The sequence below is a fragment of the Dipodomys spectabilis genome, unplaced genomic scaffold, assembly GCF_019054845.1.
Source record: "Dipodomys spectabilis isolate Male_0828 unplaced genomic scaffold, ASM1905484v1 ptg000140l, whole genome shotgun sequence".
NCBI lineage: Eukaryota > Metazoa > Chordata > Mammalia > Rodentia > Heteromyidae > Dipodomys > Dipodomys spectabilis.
In genome coordinates this window covers 22,334,474-22,358,341 of record NW_024870817.1, presented here as the reverse complement: position 1 = coordinate 22,358,341, position 23,868 = coordinate 22,334,474, and the positions used below count along the sequence as shown (strand labels likewise).

Sequence of the window (23,868 nt, the reverse complement as noted above, 5' to 3'; positions counted from 1 at the left end):
GAGCGGCAGAGTTTAGGAGACGGCGTCTCCCGGTCACGTCGACTCGGAGCGGTGGGTAGGAGAAGAGCAGGGGCGGGGACCCCGGTAGGCCCCTGCAAGGTCCAGAACGCATCCTTGGCCGTCCGGGCCCCGCGGCCCCCGCGCCTCACGCCGGGAGCCCCGCAGACGCGGCCCCGCGGCCTCGCGCAGGGGAGGCCGGGCGGCCCTCGGCGAGGCGCTGCGGCAGCGCGGGGCTTGTAAACAGATCCGGCCGCACGTGACCATGTGAACTACCTGCCCGGGCGACGTGTATTGTCCTCCCCGGGAGCCGCGCCACAAAGGAGCCGGGCGGTGGAGCGCGGGGGAAGAGCGAGCGAGCGAGCGGGGAAGAGCCGGCCGGCGTGCTAAGATGGCTGAAGGCGCCCGGCGAGGGTGAGCGGGGGGCGCGGCGCAGGACAGCCGTCCTGACCTCGGGGCCCCGCGGCCCGGCGCCGGGAGCCACCATGTCCTTCGCGCTGGAAGAGACTCTGGAGTCGGACTGGGTGGCTGTTCGGCCCCATGTGTTCGACGAACGCGAGAAGCACAAGTTCGTCTTCATTGTGGCCTGGAACGAGATCGAAGGCAAGTTTGCCATAACCTGCCATAACCGGACGGCCCAGAGGCAGAGGAGCGGTTCCCGGGAGCAGGCGGGGGCGCGGGGAGGCGCCGAGCCCGGCGCCCCGGCCTCCGAGGGGACCCGCGGGCCTGGCAGCCCGGCGGGCAAGTGCCGACCCGAGGCCGGTGCTTCTGCTACACCCGTCCGGAGCCCCGGGCCCCGGAGGAGCCCGATTTGGGCGGACGGCGGCTCTCCGCGGAGCCCGCGCAGCCTTCGAGGGGACCCACTGCTGCGGGGTCCGGCGGGCAAAGGGGCGGAGAGTCCACTCCGGAGCCCCGCGCGGGCCCAGCCCAGCCCGGTCCGGAAAGGAGCTGAACCCAGAGATGCGACGAGGCCTGCCAATGCAGCATCCCCACCGGCGCCCAGGGAGGCCCCCGTGTCCTCGGTGCGGGTAGTAAGCGCCTCCGGGGCGGTCTCCGAGGAGATCGAGGTGCTGGAAATGGTGCGGGAGGACGAGACGCCCCTAACAGTCACCGACGCGGAGCAGCCGCCGCCCGCCGCCGCCACCACCGAGGCTGAGTCTCCCGCCGAGGAGTGCAGTTGGGCAGGGCTCTTCTCCTTCCAGGATCTGCGCGCCGTGCACCAGCAGCTCTGCTCGGTGAATTCGCAGCTGGAGCCCTGCTTGCCGGTGTTCCCCGAAGAGCCTTCCGGAATGTGGACGGTGCTGTTTGGGGGCGCCCCTGAGATGTCCGAGCAGGAGATCGACGCTCTGTGTTACCAGCTCCAGGTTTACCTTGGACACGGCCTGGACACTTGTGGCTGGAAGATCCTTTCCCAGGTGCTCTTCACGGAGACCGATGATCCTGAGGAGTATTACGAGAGCCTCAGCGAGTTGAGGCAAAAGGGCTATGAAGAAGTGCTTCAGCGGGCCCGGAAGCGCATTCAGGAGGTAAGAAAGGACCCCCCTTTGCAAAGCCCGCGGTCATCAGGGTTCTTATCCGTCTCTGTGGGGGAGTGTGCCCGTGGGTGTTTTCTTTTCTGCACTCAGGAAAAAGTAGAGCCGCCTAGGAGTTCCTGTCTCCCCTTCATTCCTTCCATTGGCTCGGTGAAGGGCCTTTGGTAAGTCTTAAGATTGCTCCCCCACTTTTCAAACAGATCTCATGGAGTAAGTGTATCCAGTTTATTATTCAGTTCCAGTGATAAGACGAAAGCCACTCAAAGGAAAAACAAAAAAAGAGAAAGATATCATGAACTAAGTGAGTTTTACTCAGCCCCTAAAGCTTTTGCAGCAGCAGTAACTGCCCAGATAATCAACACTTTCCTGCTGTTTACTCATACCAATTTGTCTTAATGGAGCAGAATTGATCTGCTTTTTTTCCCTCCTTGTGCTGTCTGAGAATGTGGGCAGATTTAAAATACTTATTTCCTTTGCAGGGTTGGGAATGAAATACAGTGCAGTAAGCATGCTATACCTTAGCCCTGGATTCATTTTAAAATGTGACTTGTCCTAGTGGAAACCAACCAACTAACAATTGGAAGTAAGCTGTATTTTTTTTTAGGTTAACTCAAGCCTTTACAGATGGCTCAGGTTTCAGTCCTGTTTTAGGGAGAAGGAAGGCTCTATGTGAGTGCATTATGCATTTGTACTTTGTAGAAGAGTAAAGAGCGGAAAACGTTTTTTGTTTTTGTTTTCTTCAAATTATTTAACCCTTAAAATAACAGGAAATAATGGGGTATTCCTGAACAGCTAAGCTATACTTACAGAGCTCTACTGAGTGTGTGTGTGTGTGTATGTGTATGTGTATGTGTGTATATGTATTCATGTATGATGTCATTCCAATTTCATTCCTAATTACTGAGGAAACTTTACTAAGAAAAAAAGTACTTAAAGCTAGTTTCTTCTAATGGACAGTACATGTAGTTTCTCAAGCAAATTACTGCTTTTAGAATTAGTACAAAGATTGGATTTGGGGAGGAAAATGCTTTCTATGGTGTTTTTATTGGAATCTTGCCATTAGACAAAGTTTCAGTCTTCTATGGTGTTTTTACTTTAATCTTGCCATTAGACAAAGCTTCAGTCCTCAGTTTGTCTTCATAGAATATTAGGTATTTTTTTTCTTTTTCTTGCCAGTCCTGGGGATTGAACTCAAGGCCCTGGACACTATTCTTGAGCTTCTTTTGCTCAAGGCTAGCACTCTACCACTTGAGCCCCAGCATCACTTCCAGCTTTTTCTGTTCATGTGGTCCTGAGAAATCGAACCCCAGGCTTCATGCATGCTAGGCAAGCACTCTACCACTAAGCCACATTCCCAGCCCTGTTAGATATTTTTCTGCCACTGCTTTTACACTTCCTGTATCCACATTTTTCACTCCTTCAGATTGATTACTTTCTGTTAAGTGTTACCCATGGTAATATGAACCTAGAGTTCTAGGAATCTGTTTTTATTTCCATCTCACTTTTGCAGTCTTTTCTTCCTTAAAGTCTTTGTGGAAGGAAGTTACAGACACTATGTATTCTTGGTATTAATATTGAGCTGTACACTTCTTTTAAACTTTAGAACAAAGTTAGTGCTTCTCTTAGTCCATTACATATATATGTAGCATTTTTTCCATATTAGAATTATTTTCATCCTTGAATGGACTGGTCTGATTTCAATTTTAATGATACTGAAAAAAGGTGTCTGTCTTTGGTTTTAGAATTCAAATGGGTAGCTGAGCGCCCGGTGGCTCATGCCTGTAAAATCCTAGCTAATCAGGAGGCTGAGATCTGAGGATTACCGTTCAAGACAGCCCAGGCAGGATAGGCCATGAGACTTTTTTTTTTTTGGGTCCGGTCATAGGGCCTGAACTCTGGGCCTGGGCGCTGTCCCTCAGCTCTTCAGCTCAAGGCTAGCACTCTATCACTTGAGCCACAGCGCCACTTCCGGCTTTTTTCTTTTTTTGCTTATGTGGTGCTGAGGAATCAAACCCAGGGCCTCATGCATGCAAAGCAAGCGCTCTACCACTGAGCCACCTTCCCAGCTCCCAGGCCTTGAGACTCTTTATCTCCAATAAACCACTCAGAAAACTGGAAGTGGCTCTGTGGCTCTAGTGGTGTAGAGTGCTTGCCTTGAGCTGAAGAGCTGAAGGAGAGTGCCCAGGCCCAGGGTTCAAGCCCCAGGACCGACAAGACAAAAAAAAAAAAAAAATCAAATGGGTTGAAAATGAACTGCCAAAAAAGTACTCTTCTAGTTAAATTTTTAAAAAGAATTGCTTTCCTAATTAAAATTCTATTTTTTGGGGGGGGGGGGGTCCGAAACTCTGGGCCTGGGTACTGTCCCTCAGCTCTTCAGCTCAAGGCTAGCACTCTACCACTTGAGCCACAGCGCCACTTCCGGCTTTTTATTTCTGCTTATGTGGTGCTGAGGATTCGAACCCATGGCCTCCAGCATGCAAGGCAAGCGCTCTACCACTGAGCCACCTTCCTAGCCCTTAAATTCTATTGACCATATGCTTTTTTCTCCTTAACAGGAAAAATTTAAGCTTTCAGAGCATTTAGTAATTTGAGAAGCAACTGAAAATGCTTATTATAAATTAAAGAGTGAATGTATAAATTTTGGTTCTTTATATGTAGTTGACAGAACAGAGCAGAACTTGAACACTGGCTCTTAGGGACAGTAAATAAGTTTGTAACTTCCACTCTCCTTTGTACAATAGGATTATCTTGAGAAATTGAGATTTGGGAAGGTGTGATGTGATTAGTGATGTCTGACCAACAATATGACAGTGGAAGTATATAGGATATTGCCTTGCATTTGTGTTCTCCAGCTGCTTAAAGTCTTATTTATTTAGCAGTACTGGGGATTGAACCCAGGGCTTGGTGCATGTATGTTCTATCCCTCTATCCATGCTTCCAGCCTTTAAAGTTTTCTTTATCTTAATAACTTGGGAGAGTTATTTGCCTTGGCTTGCAGGTTTTTTGGGGAAGGGCAGGCAAGAGGGAGAGGTATTGATATATCAAGCTCTTACCCAGCATTTTCTTTAATCATTTTCTTGATCATGCCTGAATTCTACCATTTTTGCAGGTTAATTGGATTTTTATGCCACGGGCTAGCTTCTCAGATGCTCAGATCTCAGCCTCAAAAGCTAGCTCAGCCTCTGAGGTAGCTAGGATTATAGGCATGAGCCACCCATCATCTAGCTTGAAGATTTTTTTTTTTCGGTTGTGGGGCTTGAACTCAGGGCCTGGTTGCTGTCCCTCAGCTCTTCAGTTCAAGATGAATGCTCTACCACTTGAGCCACAGCGCCACTTCTGGTCTTCTGGTGGTTAATTGGCGATGAGTAGCTATGATTACAGGTTGAGCCATCGGCGCCTGGCTCTGCAAGTTTTTTTTTTTTTTTTTTTTTAAAGATTTCTTTTATTAGCATGCATTACTTGTATACAAGGAAGGGTTTTATTGTGACATTTTCATACATACATACAATGTATACTATCTACTTTACTCCCTTGTGTCACTCCCTTTACCCATCCTTTTAAAACAGTTTGGACACTGGTTCATACCTGTAACCCTAGCTAATCTGGAGGCTGAGATTTGAGCAACCAGCCCAGGGAAGAAAGTTTGTGAGACTTCTCTCCAATTAGCCACCCCAAATCCCAAAGTGGAGTTTTGGCTAAAGTGGTAGAACACTAGCCTTGAGGGAAAAAAGGAAAACAATTAAAGTTCAAACTCTGACAGCATCCAGGCCCTGAGTTCAAGTTCCAGGACCAGCACAAATACAAAAAATATGGGGCTGGGAGGTTGGCTCAGTGGTAGTTCTTGCCTCACATGCCTGAGGCCCTGGGTTCTATTCCTCAGCACCACATGAGCAGAAAAACCAGAAGTGACACTGTGGCTTAAGTGGTAGAGCACTAGCCTTGAGCTGAAGAGCTCAGGGAGGGACAGGTCCTGGCCCAAAGTTCAAGCCCTCCCCCCCCCCAAAAAAAAAGAATTTGAAGCTGTGTATAGAGGATTGCTCCAATAATGCTGGCCACTTGGGAGCTAGAGATTGGGAAGACTGAGGTTTGAGAACATCCTGGGCAAAAAGCTCCCCAGACTACATCTAAAAGAAGTGGTACCTGTGAGAAGTGAGGCCCACCAATTACCATCTAGGAAAGGCTGAAGACAAGGGTCTAGCATTCTGTGGGAGGCAGGTAGGAGATGTTCTAGGCAGTTGCTGAGTCAGGGCCTCTGTCTTAATGGGCTTTCCCTCCTTTTGTCTGTCTCCAGGACTGGAGGGGTGGGGCTGAGTAAGAATTGCTGTCTTTTCTATTGTCCTGATGATGTGGGAGTAGATTCCTGTGTAGCTCAGGGCAGTGAATGATATTCTGAGAGCAGGGCTATGGGGGGGAGGCTTTGGCCAGGCCCCTTCTCTTAGGCAGGAAGCAAGCAGGGCTGGGGGTCGATCTTGGGTCTCTTACCTAGTGCTAGCCTAGCTCCCAGGGCTATGCTTGGAGGAGCAGGCTTCCTGCCCTTCTTCCTTGAAGACTCTGTGGTTTGGGAAAGCCTGAGAATAGTGGGGTTGCCTCATCCTCAGTTCCTGGCAAGAGACTGAGACTCAGGTATCACTTAATAAAGATCTTTTTCTTTTTCTTTTTTTGGTCGGTCATGGGGCTTGAACTCTGGGCCTGGGCGCTGTCCCTCAGCTCTTCAGCTCAAGGCTAGCGCTCTACCACTTGAGCTACAGCATCACTTACTGTTTTCTAGTGGTTTATTGGAAATAAGAGTTTCATGGACTTTTCCTGCCTGGGCTGGCTTTGAACTGCCATCCTCAGATCTCAGCCTCCTGAGTATCTAGGATTACAGGCGTGAGTAACTGGAGCCCGGCTTAATAAAAGATCTTAAGCTCAAAAAAGAAAAAGGCTGGATGGGCACCACCACTACTACCACGTCCAGCCTGTGAGAAATATATAGCTGGAGTGCGATCCAGCCTGGTCTATATGTAAAGGCAAGATCTTCTTGTCTCCTAGGGATTTGGCTGGAATGGTAAAGCACCTGCTTAGCAAACTGAGGCCCTGAGTTTAAATCCTAGTGTAACCCCCCCCCCCCACACACACAGATTCTTCCCACCTCCACCAAAGGATCTTAAAACAAGTAGTTGTAGTCAAAGTTAGTGGTACATTCAGCATTTTGGAGGTGAAGCAGGAAGATTACTTGCCTAGCATTTCAAGACCAACTTGAGCAACAAATTGAGACATTGCCTCAAAAAACAAGAGAATATAACTGTGTGCTAGAGTTTCATACCTTTAATCCTAGGTGAGATCTGAGAGTTACAGTTCAAAGTCAGTCTGGGCAAGAAATCTGTGAGACATCTCCAGTTAACTACTAAGAAAAAAGAAGCCAAAAGTAGAGCTGTGGCTCAAGTGCTAGAGCATTAGTTTTCCATGAGAAAGTTAAGGGACAGCATCTAGGCCCTTAGTTCAAAGTACCAGCTCTCTTCTCTCCCTCCCTCTCCTCTGTCCCTCCCTATTCCCTCCTCTTCTCCCGCCCTCCCTCCACACTCACTCTTAACAACAAAACCAAAAGAGAACAAGCTGGCCATTGAAAACTCACTCTGTAATCCAGTTATTCAGGAGACTAAAATCCAGAAGAAAAATCCACCAGATTCCTCTCCCATAAACCTGCAAAAAACTGGGTGGAGGCCCAGCTTAGCTAACAAGAGTACTATCCTGAGTAAGCAAGTCCAGCAAACTTGAGATTCTGAGTTTTAAGTCACAGCACCAACAAAAAGCAAACCAAAAAGACATCATCCAGAAAACAAAACCCCTACATTGTGAAATTTTCTGTTTCAAGGTTATTGGAATCTGGATTGGAATTTAATCTTGGGGCTATTGTTATAAGAGTTCATAAGTATTACGGTTGTCTTTGGTCAACTGAATTGAAATTATTATAATTTGTGAGATCTTCAGTATACAATTTTTTAGATATCAGTGTTAAAGATTTTAATTATTTTTTACTACTGAAACCCTCAATCCAGATAAAATGTGAAATTTAGCTGGGTTTTAGTGACTCAAGCCTATAATACTCAGAAGGCTGAGATCTAATTGTTGCTGCTCAAAGCCAGCCCTAGCAGGAAAGTCTAGAGATTCTCATCTCCAGTTAACCACCAAAAAGCCAAATGAAGCTTAGGGTCAGTGCCCACGCCCTGAGTGCAAATACTGGGTCCAGCAGAAAAAAAAGTGGAATTTGTTACTGGTAGGTTTGTCTTGCACTTTTCCAATGGTGTACTGTAGGATCCGCTATCCATGCAGCAGGCACTCAAGCTCTGTATGAGTGCAAGTGCCACAAAGACCGTTTTTTTGTTTTTTGGTTTTTTTTGGGTCCAGTCGTGAGCCCTGAACTCTGGGCCTGGGCGCTGTCCCTCAGCTCTTCAGCTTAATGCTAGCGCTCTACCAACTTGAGCCACAGCGCCACTTCTGGCTTTTTTCTTTTTGCTTATGTGGTGCTGAGGAATCGAACCCAGGGCCTCAGGCATGCAAGGCAAGCGCTCTACCACTGAGCCACCTTCCCAGCCCTGTTTTTTGGTTTTTTTTGGTCGTGGGGCTTGAACTCTAGGCTTGGGCCCTGTCCCTTCGCTCTTCAGCTCAAGCTGAGTGCTGTACTGCATGAGCCACAGTGGTTTTCTAGTGGTTTATTGGAGATAAGAGTGTCATGGACTTTCCTGCCCGGGCTGGCTTGAACCATGATCCTCAGATCTCAGCCTCCTGAGTAGCTAGGATTATAGGCGTGAGCCACTGGCGCCAGGCTCACAGACTTTTTTGACTATAGCAGTATGCTTTGGCTGTAGGAGCTAAGGTTGTATTGTAGTGTGTGTGTATAGGTGACTGTTTTGTTGAGGTTTACATTTGATGACCTGTAAATAATGGTTTCTGTATAATCACAGTATTCCTGAAATAACTAATGTGGTGCTTTAGATAGTAAGCCACAATTATGATTAAGATCTAAAAATCAGTATCTACTTGGAATTTATTATGTTTACAAAAATGTGCTTAATTCTAACTTGTTTGCAGTGGAAACCACTGAGAGCAGCATGTGCTCCCAGAACTGGCACACAGTAAACACCATATTAAGTGTTTTGGAGTCAGAAAGATCTGGGTTTCAGGGACTCATCAATTCTAATGACATGCTTAGTTATTTAACATCTCTCTCTCTCTCCCCCTCCCCCCCCGTGTGTGTGTGTGTGTGTGTGTGTGTGTGTGTGTGTGTGTGTGTGTGTGTGTGTGTGTGTGTGTGTGTGTGTGTGTGTGTGTGTGTGTGTGTGTGTGTGTGTGTGTGTGGTAGGTTTGAACAAAGGACCTCAAATTTGTTAGGCTTGTGTTCCAACATTTGAACCATACTCTAATTCTGCCTTTTTGCTATTTTGGAGGTAGAATCTGGTGGACTTTTCAAAGACTCAGGCTGTCTTTGAACGAAGATTCTACAGATTTCCCAAGGAGCTAGAGTTACAGACATGAGCCAGAGAATGGTCCCAACTTATTTTTTAGCTTCTTCAAAGCAAGGAATTACCTAAGGATAGTTTACAAATTAAGTAAGACTACATGAAAAATTTTTAACAAATGCCTGGCACTTTTCATGGTGGTTTCCAAAAATTATTATTTTTCTTTTCTATCATGTAATAGATTTTTCAGCTTTTCATTCAGCCCTTTTTCCTCCAGAGATAATAACTTTAATTTTTATTTTATATTTTTAAATTTTTATTTTTTGTTGGTCATGGGGCATGAACTCTAGGTCTGGGCGCTGTTCCTGAGCTCTTCAGCTTAAGGCTGTAGCTCTACCACTTGAACCACAGTCCCACTTCCATTTTTCTGGTGGTTCATTGGAGTTGCGTCTCACGGACTTTCTTGCCCAGGCTGGCTTTGAATCGAGATCCTCAGATATCAGCTTCCTGAGTAGCTAGGATTACAGGTGTGAGCCACTGGCACCTGGCAAATTTTTTATTTTTGTACTGGTATTGGGGCTTGAACTCAGGGCCTGGTGCTCTTGCCTGGCTTTTTTCCACTTAAGGCTAGTGTTCTACCACTTAAGCCACACCCCTTCTACATTTTTGCTGACTAATTAGAGATAAGAAGCTTTCTTATCAGGGCTGGCTTCAATGAGATCCTCAGATCTCAGCCTTCTGAGTATGTAAGATTACAGGTGGAAGAATACATACAGGTGGGAAGCACTGGTGCCCAGCTCTAAAGAGAACTGCTTACTTTGGAGGTGATTTAACAGAAGGGGTAAGAAAGAAGACTGTTTTACTGACCATGCCTTCTTCCTATTAAGGCTTTCCAAATTTTTCAAACTAAGTTACTCAACTCTGGAGACCTGCTGAAGTTTCAGATGTATACATTTGAGAATTGGCAGTACTGTAGAAGGCCTTTGATGCTGTTTTTCATTGGGCCAGGTCTTGCTGTGGAGCCAGGACTCATGTCTGTAATCCTAGCTACTCAGCAAGATCCCAGTTTCCTGAGTCGGAAAGTCTTTGAGACTCACAACTCCAGTTAATCATATTAAAAAAAGCCAGAAGTGGAGCTGTGGCCCAAATGGTAGAGCGTTAGCCTTGAGCACAGAAGCTTAGGGACAGTGTGCAAGCCTAGGGTTCAAGCCCCAGGTTGATTGCAATGGAGAGAGTGATTCTGTCTGGTAGTTTTTAGCTGGAGATATTAAAAGTCTGGCTATTACATATTGAAGGCACAAGGCAGCTTCAGCTTTTTGGAACTGAGGTAATATATCAACATTGTAGCTTGATGTCTTATCTTAATCATAATCGAGAAAATATTGCAAAGTGCTGTTACTGTAAAACAGAATAATGGAGCTAAGTGAAGTTTATGATTCTTAAAGACTTGCAAGCTGGATGATGTTAAATATTTTGCTTCTGATAACTTTTTGCTTTTTTTTTTTGTCGGTTGTGGGGCATGAACTCTGGCCTGGGCGCTGTCTCTCAGCTCTTCAGCTCAAGGCTAGCACTCTACCACTTGAGCCACAGCACCACTTCCAGCTTTTTTCTTTCTGCTTATGTGGTGCTGAGGAATCAAACCCAGGGTCTCATGCATGCAAGCAAGCGCTCTACCACTGAGCCACTTTCCCAGCCCTGTTTTGTTTTGTTTTGTTTTTATAGTAGTACTAGGGCTTTGAATTCAGAGCCTGTGGTTTCACTTGGCATTTTTGCTTAAGGCTGGTACTCTACCACTTGAACCATACCTCCATTTACTTGAATTTTAAATTATGTATATTTACATATAATAGACCTTTCAAGCTATAAAGAATGTTTAATAAAATAAGCTAGGAATAAAAATAGGGGAAAATGGTTGTAAGAATAAATATATCAAATTAACTTGTCAAATTGAGAATGGTTGTAAGAATAAATTAACTATTGTCAAATTGAAATAGGATTATAACATGATAATTTTTCAACAGGCTTTTTCAGAGAGGGAAAGAAACACTGTTGTTACATGAATGTTACTTTTTGAAAATTAGCTTTCATTAGTTAGAGATGGGAATTTCATTGTTAAATTTTTACACAGTACATGCTAATGTTTAAAAGCATCCTTATCCAGAAATAATCCTTATGACTTTAAAAGTGGAAAAATAGGAAGTCTTGAGGTGTGGTTTAGACAGTGGTAGAGTTTGCTTAACAGGCTCTAGGCCTTGAGTTTGATACCTAGTATTTCAAAAGCAAAATAGAATTTTAAAAAACCAAACTAGAATAACTCTCACGTCTTCTTTTTAACTGTTTTTTTTGGTGGGGGAGGGCTCCCAGTCCTCCTCTAACTTCTTCTAGTTTGCATTTTATTGCTTTTGTTCCCCCTTAGTCTCAACCTTCTTTACTTCAACCCTGGACTGATTGTACCTTTCTTGGCTAATGTCTTCCTTTCAATATAGTCTCTCTGTACCTAGTTCCTAAACTTTTAAAATGCTACTTTTACCAGTGCTGGTGGCTCACACCTGTAATACTAGCTACTAAGGAGGTTGAGATCTGAGGATTGTGGTTCAAAGCCAGCCTGGACAGGAAAGTCCGTGAAACTCTTATCTTCAGTGAACCACCAAAAAACTGAAGTGGTTCTCAAGTGATAGAGCGCTCACCTTGAGCTGAAGAGCTTAGGGACAGTGCTCAGGCCCAGATTCAATTTCCACAGCTGACAAAAAAATAAAATGCTGCTTTTTTTTTTTTTTGGGTCCGGTTGTGAGGCCTGAACTCTGGGCCTGGGCGCTGTCCCTCAGCTCAAGGCTAGCACTCTACGAGTCACTTAGCCACAGCGCCACTTCTGGCTTTTTTCTTTTTGCTTATGTGGTGCTGAGGAATCAAACCCAGGGCCTCATGCATATAAGGCAAGCACTCTACCACTGAGCCACCTTCCCAGCCCAAAATGCGACTTTTTATACCTTCTTTTACTCACCTCTCCTGTCTTAACAAATGCATATAGGTCACTAGTCAAGCTGTTCCATGACTTGTTTTGTAGGCAAATCATGCCATTTAGGGTCACCAAGTCTTGGTTGACCTCGCTCTAGTCTTTTATCTGAACACTCTCATTCTAGCCAAGCTTTTTTATTATTTGCTGAACCTACTGTATACTCTTGGTTTCTTTTTTGTTTTGTTGTAGTTTTTATGCTGGTCCTGGGGCTTGAACTCAGGGTCTGGGTACTGTCTCTCTCTGAGCCCTTTTGCTCAAGGCTAGTGCTCTACCACTTGAGCCATAGCTCTATTTTCTTCTGGCTTTTTGATGATTAATTGGAGATGAGAGTCTCGGACTTTCCTGCCCTGGCTGTCTTTAAACTAGGATCCTCAGATCTCAACTTCCTGAGTAACTAGAATTAAAGGCATGAACCAGCAGTGCCTGGCATATTTTTAATTCAGTTTTATTCCAGTGTATAGGACACCACTCTCTATACTTTGTGTGTGTGTGTGTGTGTGTGTGTGTGTCAAGTTCTGCCTCTTTAGGGAAAGATCAAAGGCCCTTCTATGAGAAGGGCTATGAAAAATTGGAAATTTCTTGCAGAAGTTTAAAAATTAGAAGCCTAATGTTAGAGCATGTCTTTTTTTTTTTCTTCTTTTTTTAAAATCCAGATTGTTTTCAAACTCACAATCCTCCTGCCTCAGTTTCCCCTGCTCTGGGATTATGGGGGGGAGCTAAACTATATAAGTAATATATATTGCTGCTATTTCTCCTTGTGTATGTGTATGTATATGTGTATGTGTGTCTGTGTCTGTATGTCTCTATGATGGTACTAGGGCTTAAACCTCAGGTGCATCCTCAGGTGTCAGTTTCCTAAGTGGCCAGGATTATAGATATGAGTCACCAGCATCAGGATATGTTGCTTTTTAAACGTCTCTTTAATTAAGGAAAAAAGAAGTTGGAGGCATGGCTCAAGTGGTAGAGCACCTGCCTATCAAACTAGAGGCCATGAGTTCAAACTACTAAAAAAAAAAACGAAATATGAGTCAGTCTATAAAGTTTGATAACTTACATTAGAGAAAACAATCATTAATGTCTAGGAGGTTGTAGCTTAAAGTTTGTATTAAGATTTTACAAATTTCTTTTAAGATCTTCAAGGATATGGTTTGGATCTTAAATGCTTCTCAAAGGCTATATGATAGATGCCTGGTCACCACATGCTTTTGGGAGATGGTAGAAGCCTTAGGTTCATCGTGAAACCTTAGTGAAGTCTGGTGGAAGTTAAGTCATTGTGAACATTCTCATGAAGAACTGTTTGCGATCCCAGTCCCCTCTTCCTCTTTGCTCTCTTGGCCATAATAAGTTGAGACAGCATTTCTTCACCAAGTACTCCCCACTCTAATGCTCTGCCTTGCTACAAGCCGCAAAACACTGGAACCAACTAATCATGAACTGAAACCTCTGAAAATATTTTACTCTTTCTTAAAAAGGTTTAACTCAAGCATTTTGTCAGTGACAGAAATTAGTATAGATAGTAGCAGTGTTACATTCCCCAAGTACCAACTCCATCTGAAAGGAGCAAGTGGTACAGGATTGCACGGCAGTTTCCTCTTTTGCTGGGATTTTGAAGAAAAGTCTTAAAAAAAAGTTATTATTATTATTTTTTGTTGGTCTTGGGGCTTGAATTCTAGGCCTGGGCGCTGTCCCTCAGCTCTTCAGCTCAAGCCTAGCACTTCACCACTTGAACCACAGTGCCACTTCTGGTCTTTACTGTTTATGTGGTGCTGAGGAATTGCACCCAGGGCCTCATGCATGAGGGGCAAGCACTCTACCACTGAGCCACTTTCCCAGCCCCCCCAAAAGTTATTAAAAAAAAATAACAATAGTAGCTCACAACAGGCTTCAGATTGGAGTATACTGTGATGTTTTGGTACATTTATACATTATATATTGATTGACTCAAGATATGTGGAATATCCATCTTCTTGAAAATTTACCACTATATGTTATAAACATATAAAGTATTATTTTTGTATTCTCTATGCAGAATTGTAGTCATTGTAGTCATCTTTTTTGTACTAATCACCAACAGTTCTTCCTATCTGACTTTGTGTCATTAAGCAATGTCTCACTGTTCCCCACAGCTTTGCTCCTTGCCTTTGATAACTACCCACTGTTCTGCTCAATAGTTCCATGAGCTTGTCTGAATTTTTTCCCCCTTTGAATTGCCATCCCTGACTTCCTTAAGAACAATCCTTACACTGGAGAAATAGTTTCATTTCAAATACATTGTAGTAGAGACTTCTATGTCTTGTTCTTATCAGGATTAGATTTTGATTGCAAATACTCTACCACTAAGCCACACCCCAAGCCCTGTATTGAATTCTTTCATAATATATTACAGAAAATGATTTAAGCTAAAATCTGTGTAGTAAATTGAATCTTTTGCAGTGCAGTTTTACAATGAATTTTAAGATTATTTTTAGTTACTTTAAGATTCAAATAAGATTGGTCATTTGGAGTTATAATTGCTTCTAAAGTAATCTAGTGTTGGAAAAACAGGAAACTTAATAGCAAAGACAAATAAATAAATTAGCAGTGTTAGATGAGATGCCTTAGGCTTCTTTGCAAGAGTATTGAGTTTAGGGGCTGCATAATAGCTTTGTAAAGTACTACTGTATTTGAGGATAAAAGATGTGGGAAGTAATATACAATAAATATTTTAGTATTTCAATACAGCTAATTTTCTGACTTCATGTATTTGGATAGAACTTACTGTGATTAATACATGTATAGTAACTTGATGCTTTGTTTGGGCAGAAAATAACATCTAAATTATATTATACCTATGTTAGTGTTTCTAAAAGAACTCAAAGAAGCCTAGTGAGAGGGAATTTCTTTCTTTTGAGTTGTGGCATTTGATCCCTGTAAATAGCTCACTGGTGAATGACGACCTATGGGAGAAAGATGTTACTCCTTTTTTTTTTCCTTTCTTTCTTTCTTTTTTTTTTTTTTTGCTCAGCCACAGTGCCACTTCTGGCGTTTTCTGAGTAGTTTATTAGAGATAATAGTCATGACTTTCCTGCCTAGGCTGGCTCCAAACCACAATCCTCAGATCTCAGTCTCCTGAGTAGCTAGAATTACAGGCGTAAGCCACTGTCGTCCACCCCCTTCCCCTTTTTGTCTTTTACAGTTTTTCTGTGCTGGAAACTTGGTAGAAAATGCTTGTCTTAAAACCCATTTTCAGTAGAATACAAGAAAAGTCTTCTGTGAATGTACCTCTTCCTTTCTTTTTCTTTTTTTGGTAGTACTGGGGTTTGAACTCAGTCTTGTGACCCCTTGGCTTGCTTGCTGCTCATAGGGCTGGTGCTCTTAATACTTTAGCTATACTCAGACTACTTTTTTGCTAATTATTTTGGAGATGGAGTCTCCCAGTTGCTGACCTTGAATCATGATTCTTCAGATATAAACCTCCTGAGTAGCTAGGATTACAAGCATGAGCTTCTAGCTTCAGTGTATTTTTTTCTTAGAGGAGAGAATAATGGCCTCTAAAACTGTAAAGGGGTATTTATTAATATCACATTTTTATTTTAGTTTTCTTGTCCCATCTACCTGTTTTTGTTTGGTTTCTGATATGCTGAATGTAGCAGCCTTGAGGTGGTAAGTTATAGTGGAAGTGATTGCCCTTATCTGAATTGATTTTGGGACCTGAGAAATGGTCTCTGTGATTAGAGCTTCTTGTTTCTACAGCAGTTGGCACTACTACTTTCATAATACTTTTCACACGTAGCTTAAACTAGATGATTTCAACCTGATTTAGTCACTTTTTTTAAAACATGACAAACTATTTGAGTTTACTCATAAAATCATGATTAAGTATTTAGCAGAGAGAAACTTCGTAAAATCTTTGACATTAGGAATAGGAGATTTTGAAATACACAAGATCTCTCAGTACTTAGTTCTCATACACAAAGATGTGGCCAGTCAGGAAAACAAGTGTAGCAAACTGATTTATAGATTAATTTCAGTGGCAAATTCTTTTAGACAAGGCTTACAGTACCAGTTTTGGCAATTTAGGGTAAATTAATCTGTGTAATTTTTGGCACTTTTGGCTTTTGGAACTGGTCACTTGACTTCTGGTGAATTGATCTTTGGCAAACTGATTTTCATCACAGTTATTTTTCATCGGCCTTACTATTACCATTGATTGATTATGTTACAATTACACCTTCTCTAGGTAGGCACATTCTTAGCACCTTAAGATGATATAGCAAAACCCTGATTGAGTCTGTCAGTTTTATTGTTTCCTGGGGGAAGGCGGTTTTGAAGCTTTAGGAACATGTTCCTAATTCTTGCTGGTGGTGTTTATTAGTTTATGCATTTTGTTCATAGAGTTAAGGCATGTAAACCTTCATGCTGATAATTTCCTGGGTTTATCTTGCAATAATCATTCTCAGTGGAGTCATATTATTGGGGAGGTGTTTTGGAAACCTATGGTGGGATTTTTATAAATTAAAATTATATATGTAGGTAGGTTTTTTATCAAGAATGTTATTTCTAGATGACAACATGGAAATTATGCTGATGTGTCTGAAGTTGAGGACAATGGTCCTGGACTTTCTCCCTGCACTGCTCCTGGAAATAAGCTTTCTTCTTTCATCTTATTTCTGACTATTTCCTTGAAGGGAAGTAGGGAGGCTTGCTTCCAGGAGCTTTGTAGTCCACCTAGACTTTAGGGCAGACAAAAATAGCCTCTGAGGAGATCTGGCTTCTAGAGTGTTCAGAACCCTGAGGCTGTTGACTTCTTGTGTTGCCACTTGAAACATCTTCCCCACTACTCTTCCTATCTTATCACTTCTGGTCACAGGCTGACAGCTGGAGGCTTCATGGTGAAAACACTTCATCCCACTTGGTCCTGCTGTGAATGAAGCAATACAAGAGGGAAATGCCTAGAGAATCCCTAAAACTTGACCTAACTCAGTGGTCTCTACTTTGGGACTTTCAGCTAAAACAATAATATTTTTCAAAATCTTCTATTTAGTAACAAGTCTACTGGGGAAGTAGTGAGTGGAAGCCTAGCCAGGCTCTATGCAAGAGAATGCAGGCCTCTACAGAAAGGGCTGTTGTGTGGAAGAGAGAGGTTCCTGGCTGGGAACTGGTCAGAAACTTTGGTGTTAACTCCATGTGAGACAGTGGTGAGGTGGGCTAGAGGAACACAGACTTAACCAGTGCCACCGACCTAGCTACTTCTGAATAATGGGTGTTGGTGAAGAAGGGAGAAAGAGAAGATTTATTGTTTTCAGACTTCTCTTACCTCATCTCATGAAAAAGTTACATGTGTAGTTGGGAATAATTTTCCTTTTGATATGTAAGCCGACCGACATATAAAAACATTTCCAAGTTATATAACAGGTATGTGTGTATGATGTGGTGGTACATGCCTATAAACCACTGCTGCCCTCAGGAGACTGAAGCCAAGAGGATTCTGAATTTAAGGTCAGCCTTGTTTACATAGTGTCACCTTGACTCACAAAACAAAACTACATTTATAACTCTACTTGACTAATAAAATATGTGTAAGTGAAATGTTCATCTTTGTCTCTATTTTTTTTTGGGGGGGGGGCAGTCTTGATGCTTGAACTCAGGGCCTGAGTACTGTCCCTGAGTTTTTGCTGAATGCTATGATTTGATCAACAGCTCCACTTCCAACTTTCTGGTGGTTACTTGGAGCTAAGAGTCTCATGGACTTTTCTGTCTCAGCTGGCTTGGAACTGAGTTCCTCAGATCTAGGCTTCCTATCGGTTAGGGCTTGAACTCAGATTCTGGGCAATGTCCCTGAACTTTTTTGGGCAAGGCTGGCTCTCAACCACTTTAAGCCACAGTGCCACTTCCAGTTCTTGAGTGGTTAATTGGAGATAGTCTGTGCCCAAGCTGGCTATGTACTACTATCCTCAGATCTCAGCCTCCTGAATAGCTAGGATTATAGGCTTGAGCCACTGGTGCCTGGCTTATCTATCCTACTTTTTGAGACAGAATCTGTATAGCCCACACTGGCTTTGAATCCTGCCCCTTCTTCTACCTCCAGAGTTTTGTTCATGTCTCACCACTTCTTATACTTCTTATGTATTCTGACATACTGTATGCCTTTAGATTGTTTAGTTTGCATTTACTATCATTGTATTTAATGGCATTCTTTAAAAACTGTATTTAGGACTACTTGTTTCCTATTGCTGAGTTTTGTCTTTATTCCTCATCCCCATCCCGCTCCTTGTACTGGGGTTTGAATCCAAGGCCCCTAGCTTATTGGGCAAGCATATTACTACCCCTTTAATTTTGTTTTTGAGGTAGGCTCTTGTTAACTTTTATTTACCTGAACTAACTGAACTTATCCTTCTATATGCCTTTTAAGTAGCCTCATTTAAAGTTATTTGAACTTTAGTTTATTGAATTTATCGACATTCTCCTTTTGCTTATATTTTGCTTAATATGGTACCACTTCTAGTGTGTGTCCTTATAGATTCATGTTCACTCCTGTTTTTTATGTTATTGGTAATATATAAAAGTCACATATAAGCTGGGCACTGGTGGCTCACACCTATAATCCTAGCTACTCAGGAGGCTGAGGTCTCAGGGTCACTGTTCAAAGCCAGCCCGGGCAAGAAAGGCCATGCTACTCTTATCTCCAATAAACCACTCAGAAAACCAGAAGTGGTGCTGTGGTTCAAGTGGTAGAGCTCTAGCCTTGAGCTGAAGATCTCAGGGACAGCACCCAGCAAACCCCATGACTAACAAAAAAAAAAAAGTCACATGTATTATAAACCATATATTACACTATTTTTGCTTAAAACACTCATTTTATAAAAGAAGAAAAATGGTCCCTCTGCTTATTTATTTATATATTTGTCAGTCATGAGGCTTGAACTCTAGGTCTGAACACTGTCCCTGAGATCTTCAGCTCAAGGCTAGAGCTCTACCACTTGAGCCATTCCGCCACTTCTGGTTTTCTGGTGGTTCACTTGAGATAAGAGTCTCATGGACTTTCCTTCCCTTCCTGGGCTGGTTTTTGAACCATGATCCTCAGCTCTTAGCCTCCTGAGTAGCTAGGATTACAGGCCAACGGTGCCCAGTTTCTGTGCTCATTTATTTACCATTTATTGTATTTTTTTCAAATTCTTTATCTATTGTTGTACAACAGTCTTAGTTAAACAAATCAGTTCATTTATGGTTTTTGTCCTGTTCACAGCTACTGGACAAGCACAAAAATATAGAGAGCATGGTGGAGCTTTTAGACTTGTACCAGATGGAAGATGAAGCCTATAGCAGCCTTGCAGAAGCTACAACTGAACTCTATCAGTATTTACTTCAGCCGTTTCGAGACATGAGAGAACTTGCCATGCTACGAAGGCAGCAGATTAAGGTACTTTTATTTTCCTGTACTTTTTTTTTTGGGGGGGGGAGAGAATTTGCTTTGGTGGGGTGCTGTGTTGAAATAGAAACAATTTCAAAATTTTGTATTTTTTTTTTGGTCCGCTCGTGGGGCCTGAACTCTGGGCCTGGACGCTGTCCCTCAGCTCTTCAGCTCAAGGCTAGCGCTCTACCACTTGAGCCACAGCGCCACTTCTTTTTTTTTTTTCTTTTTTGCTTATGTGGTGCTGAGGAATCGAGCCCAGGGCCTCATGCATGCAAGGCAAACACTCTACCACTGAGCCACCTTCCCAGCCCAAGATTTTGTATTAAATGAGAAAAGAATTAGCACAATGTATATAATTTTTTAATAGAAAACTGTGCTATGATAATATAAAGGTGTGCACATTGCTATATAAATATTAAAAATGTTGATAAAAGGATCCAAAAGAAACTTTGGAAAAAATGAGTGTAATTTTATTTTCCATTTTATGTAATACCTTTATGTGTTATTTGAATTTGTTAGTAATATGATATTTGAATTTGTTTTTATTAGCATATCTGAATTGTGAAAAATAGTAAGTTTCATTCTGAAATTTTCATACGTCTTCATTTCTAAAGCATCTTGGGTTAAGGGTATGGCTTTAAGTGGTAAAAGGCTTTCCTAGAATCATGAGGTAACAAGTTTAGTCCCTGGTTCCACAAAATTTAGAAAGAGAGACAGGCATGTAGACATATATAACTGGTTCTTTCTAACGAGCTTGTAGTTGAAGAATAGCCCCAGTATCTGATATTAAGGCATGTCTAAAATGATGTTGCTGGGCTGGGAAGGTGGCTCAGTGGTAGAGCACTTGCCTTGCATGCCTGACGCCCTGGGTTCGATTCCTCAGCACCATATAAGCAAAAAGAAAAAAAAGCCGGAAGTGGCGCTGTGGCTCAAGTGGTAGAGAGCTAGCCTTGAGCTGAAGAGCTGAGGGACAACACTCAGGCCCAGAGTTCAGGCCCTACAACCGGACCAAAAATAAAAAAAAAAAATGATGTTTCTGAGTAGACAGAGAGTGGAACAGCTTAGAAAGTAATCTGTTATACTTAATAGGTTAGGATACCCCCATTTTCCACTCTTCTGGGTACTGTGTAGTCCCATACTTTAACCAGAAGTTTTGGAAACATTTCTTTGGGGAAAAAACCTTACCCATCTATAATTCTAGTACTTGGGAGGCTGTGGTAAGAGAATTATGAGCTCAAGGCCTGTGTGGGCTACATCAAGGTCAGTGTGTGAGGAGAGCTTTAAGATTCATGACATTTAGTTTTTATTTTATGTTTTAGAATAGTGTATTTTATTTTTTTCTAAGGCAAATTTTTAGAGTTCAGTTCTATATTGGGCTTCTTTTGTTATTAGGTTTAACCAGTACTGACGTATTTCTACCTTTTTTTTTTTTTTTTTAAACAGTAGTATATCTGAACTGGGAACAGTGAAACTTTCTCTGGGGCTGGGATATGGCTCAGGTATGAAGCCCTAGGTTTAATCTGTAGCATCCACAAGAAAGGACAATAGACAGTGTGGTTAGCACAATGGATGGAAAGCGTGTATTTGAGAAAATTAGCCCTTTCTGTAATGAGAGCTTTATGGTTGGAGACAGAGATGAGTAGTAGTTGAAAAGGTATGAAAAGATAAAGCACGCCTTTGTGTCTTTTCCTCCTTTATTAATAAAACAGGCTAGAGAATAGCTCAGACATATGATTTTGACATACTTGCCTTTGCTAATACTTTTGAAAAAGAGCTAGTTGGCATCCAGTTTTGTCATAAACTTGGAATCTGGATTAAAATGATATCACATAGCTAAGACTTTCTGGATGTCATTTCCATAGTTTTGTAAAATGAACTGTAGTTTGTTGAGACGCTCACTAGAAGGGAAGGAAAAATCTGGATGGCTGGGTGTCTCACATATTTGTAGACTGCTGCAATATCTAGCAGACATCAGTCATCTCTGCAGTTCAGCATTGAGTCTCTGTGTCTTGGTCTCATTATAGCATGCCTTGTGTTAGATTTGACTAACTTTAGAAAATGGAATGAACTTGCTTCTTAAACTGTTGACCAGTATTGTTACTTATTGTTCTTATTTTCTCTTGGGAAGTAGATTTTAGATGAGATAGTTTTTAACTTTTCTTAAAGTAAAAGTGATAGTCTATTGTCTTTTTTTGGTGTGTGTGCTTATCCTGGGGCTTGAACTCAGGGTCTTAAGCTGTTCACAGGCTTTTTTGCTGGAGTGTGGTGTTCTACTTAAGCTGTATACACCTCCACTTGCAAATCCAGTGCCCAGCACATTTTACTGCATCTCTTTTTCTAAGATGTTCAAACTATTTCAACTATAGCTGTTTTATTCTTCTTAAGAATATCCAACTACAGGGCTGGGAAGGTGGCTCAGTGGTAGAGCGCTTGCCTTGCATGCCTGAGGCCCTGGGTTCGATTCCTCAGCACCACATAAGCAAAAAGAAAAAAGCCGGAAGTGGCTCTGTGGCTCAGGTGGTAGAGCTCTAGCCTTGAGCTGAAGAGCTGAGGGACAGCGCCCAGGCCCAGAGTTCAGGCCCCACGACCGGACCCAAAAAAAAAAAAAAAAAAAAAAAGAATATCCAACTACATGTATATTTGCTAATAATGACTAGATTTATGTGAGCTCATTGTATTAGATGAATATGTGAAGTTGTGCTTTTAAATAAATAAACTTATTTAATTCCCAGAACAACCCTGTATGTTATTCGTGCTTCATAGATAAGAAAACTATTAGGACAATTTATGTTCTTTTTCCCACTTCGTAATAGACCTGATAAAAATATATGTGTTTGTAAGCCCCCAAAATAATTTAAGCTGTGTTTCTAAGCTGGTACCAGTGGCTCATACATGTAACTCTAGATACTCAGGAGGCTGAGAGTTGCAGATACTTATTTGAAGATGTCTCAGGCAGAGAAATCCTTAATACTTGTTGCTAGTTAACCAGCAAAAAGGCAGAAGTAATCCCATGGCACAAGTAGTAGAGGGACAGTCTTGAATGAAAAAGCTAAGGGACAGCACCCAGATCCTGAGTTAAAGTTCCAGTACTGGCACACAGACATACAACAAAGGGAATGTGGATTCTAAAGATATTTAAATGGATTATAAAGAAGGTTTTGTTGTTGTTATTGTTGTTGTTGTTGTGGGGCTTGAACTCAGAGCCTGGGTGCTGTCCCCGAACTTTTCCCTCAAGGCTAGCTCCCTACCGCTTGGAACCTCAGGCCACTTCCAGTTTTCTGGTGATTAATTGAAGATAAGCGTCTTGTGGACTTTGCGGCCTGGGCTGGCTTTTGAACCAAGATCATCAGATCTCAGCCTCCTGAGCAGCTAGGATTATAGGAGTGTGCCATGGACGCCCAGATATAAGGAAGTTTGTGCAACTTTAGGTGAAATGGTTTCACTGCTAAGAAAAGTACAAGTTAGGAAAATTGTTTCAAGACAAACATTTTGGCATCCCTGTATCCATTAACAAAATTAAATTAATTATTTAAAGCTTTTTCACCTAGAAAACTCTAGCCCTAGAGAGCATTAGTGGGGATTTCTGTCAAATAATAGGAGAAAGAAATAATACCAATCCTAGATAAACTCTTGTAGAAAAAAGAGTAAGATGATATTTCCCACCTTATTTTATGTAGTCAGTGTTTATCCTGATACAAAATGCAAGACTCAATATTTGCTTATCATTGAAGTGTCATCATCTTCAGGCAGTCTCAAAGCCTAGAAATTTTGTGTTGTGAGTGCTACAGTCAAAAGTTTTTCATGGCATTTGCTTCGTAGAGAATCTAAATTAGGTAATCCCCTACCCAAGTAGCCTATCAAGAGACAGAGTAACAATAATTTTTCATAAAACTCAGTATCAGAACAAGTGATGTACCTTGCCAGGAAATTTGTGTTTTATAAACTGGTTTCACTCTCCTAGCTACCTAAACCAACACAGACTTTTTTCCCCGTGTTACAACAGGCACTGGTTTCTTTCTAGCCTTGAAATTCAAAACAGAGCTGTCATTGTTTTTAGCACATGATCCAGCTAACCAGTGCTGTATGCCTTCAAGTTTTCCAAGTTAGGAAAAGAAGTTGGGAGTATCCTTTCTTCATGTCTTAGGTATAATAAAACTCTTAGACAATGTCCTTAACAATTGGTTGCACAATTGTATCTACTAAGTTTAAAAAAACGTAGGACAAAAAAGCATGGAAACTGTACTTATGTTTTAAGTATTTAGGAATATCCATTTCTAGTGAAGGTGAAGATATTTATCCAATAGCAATAAAGTAAGTTTTAATCCAATTATAGTAAGTGCCATAGGATTTTTTTTTTTAATTTAATTTAATTTTATTTGTGAACATACTGTACAGAGGAGTTACAGTTACATGGGCAGGATAATGTGTACATTTCTTACCAAGCATTGCAGCCTCCTCCTTTGTTTATCCTTCACATCCCTTCCCAGCCTC

At 42.1% G+C, this 23,868-nt stretch overlaps 1 protein-coding gene across 2 annotated transcripts in view; it reads left to right on the top strand.

Moving 5' to 3' along the window:
- The first annotated feature begins 393 nt into the window (after window positions 1-393).
- The window catches only part of Jmy (junction mediating and regulatory protein, p53 cofactor), a 69,023-nt gene continuing 45,548 nt past the window's right edge, over window positions 394-23,868 (top strand). For both annotated transcript variants that reach the window (XM_042691058.1, XM_042691057.1), the window contains exons 1-2: window positions 394-1,523; window positions 19,210-19,383. In XM_042691058.1, coding sequence (XP_042546992.1) covers window positions 483-1,523; window positions 19,210-19,383 — 1,215 coding nt within the window. In that variant the 5' untranslated portion in view covers window positions 394-482. The remainder of the gene's footprint in view (window positions 1,524-19,209; window positions 19,384-23,868) is intronic.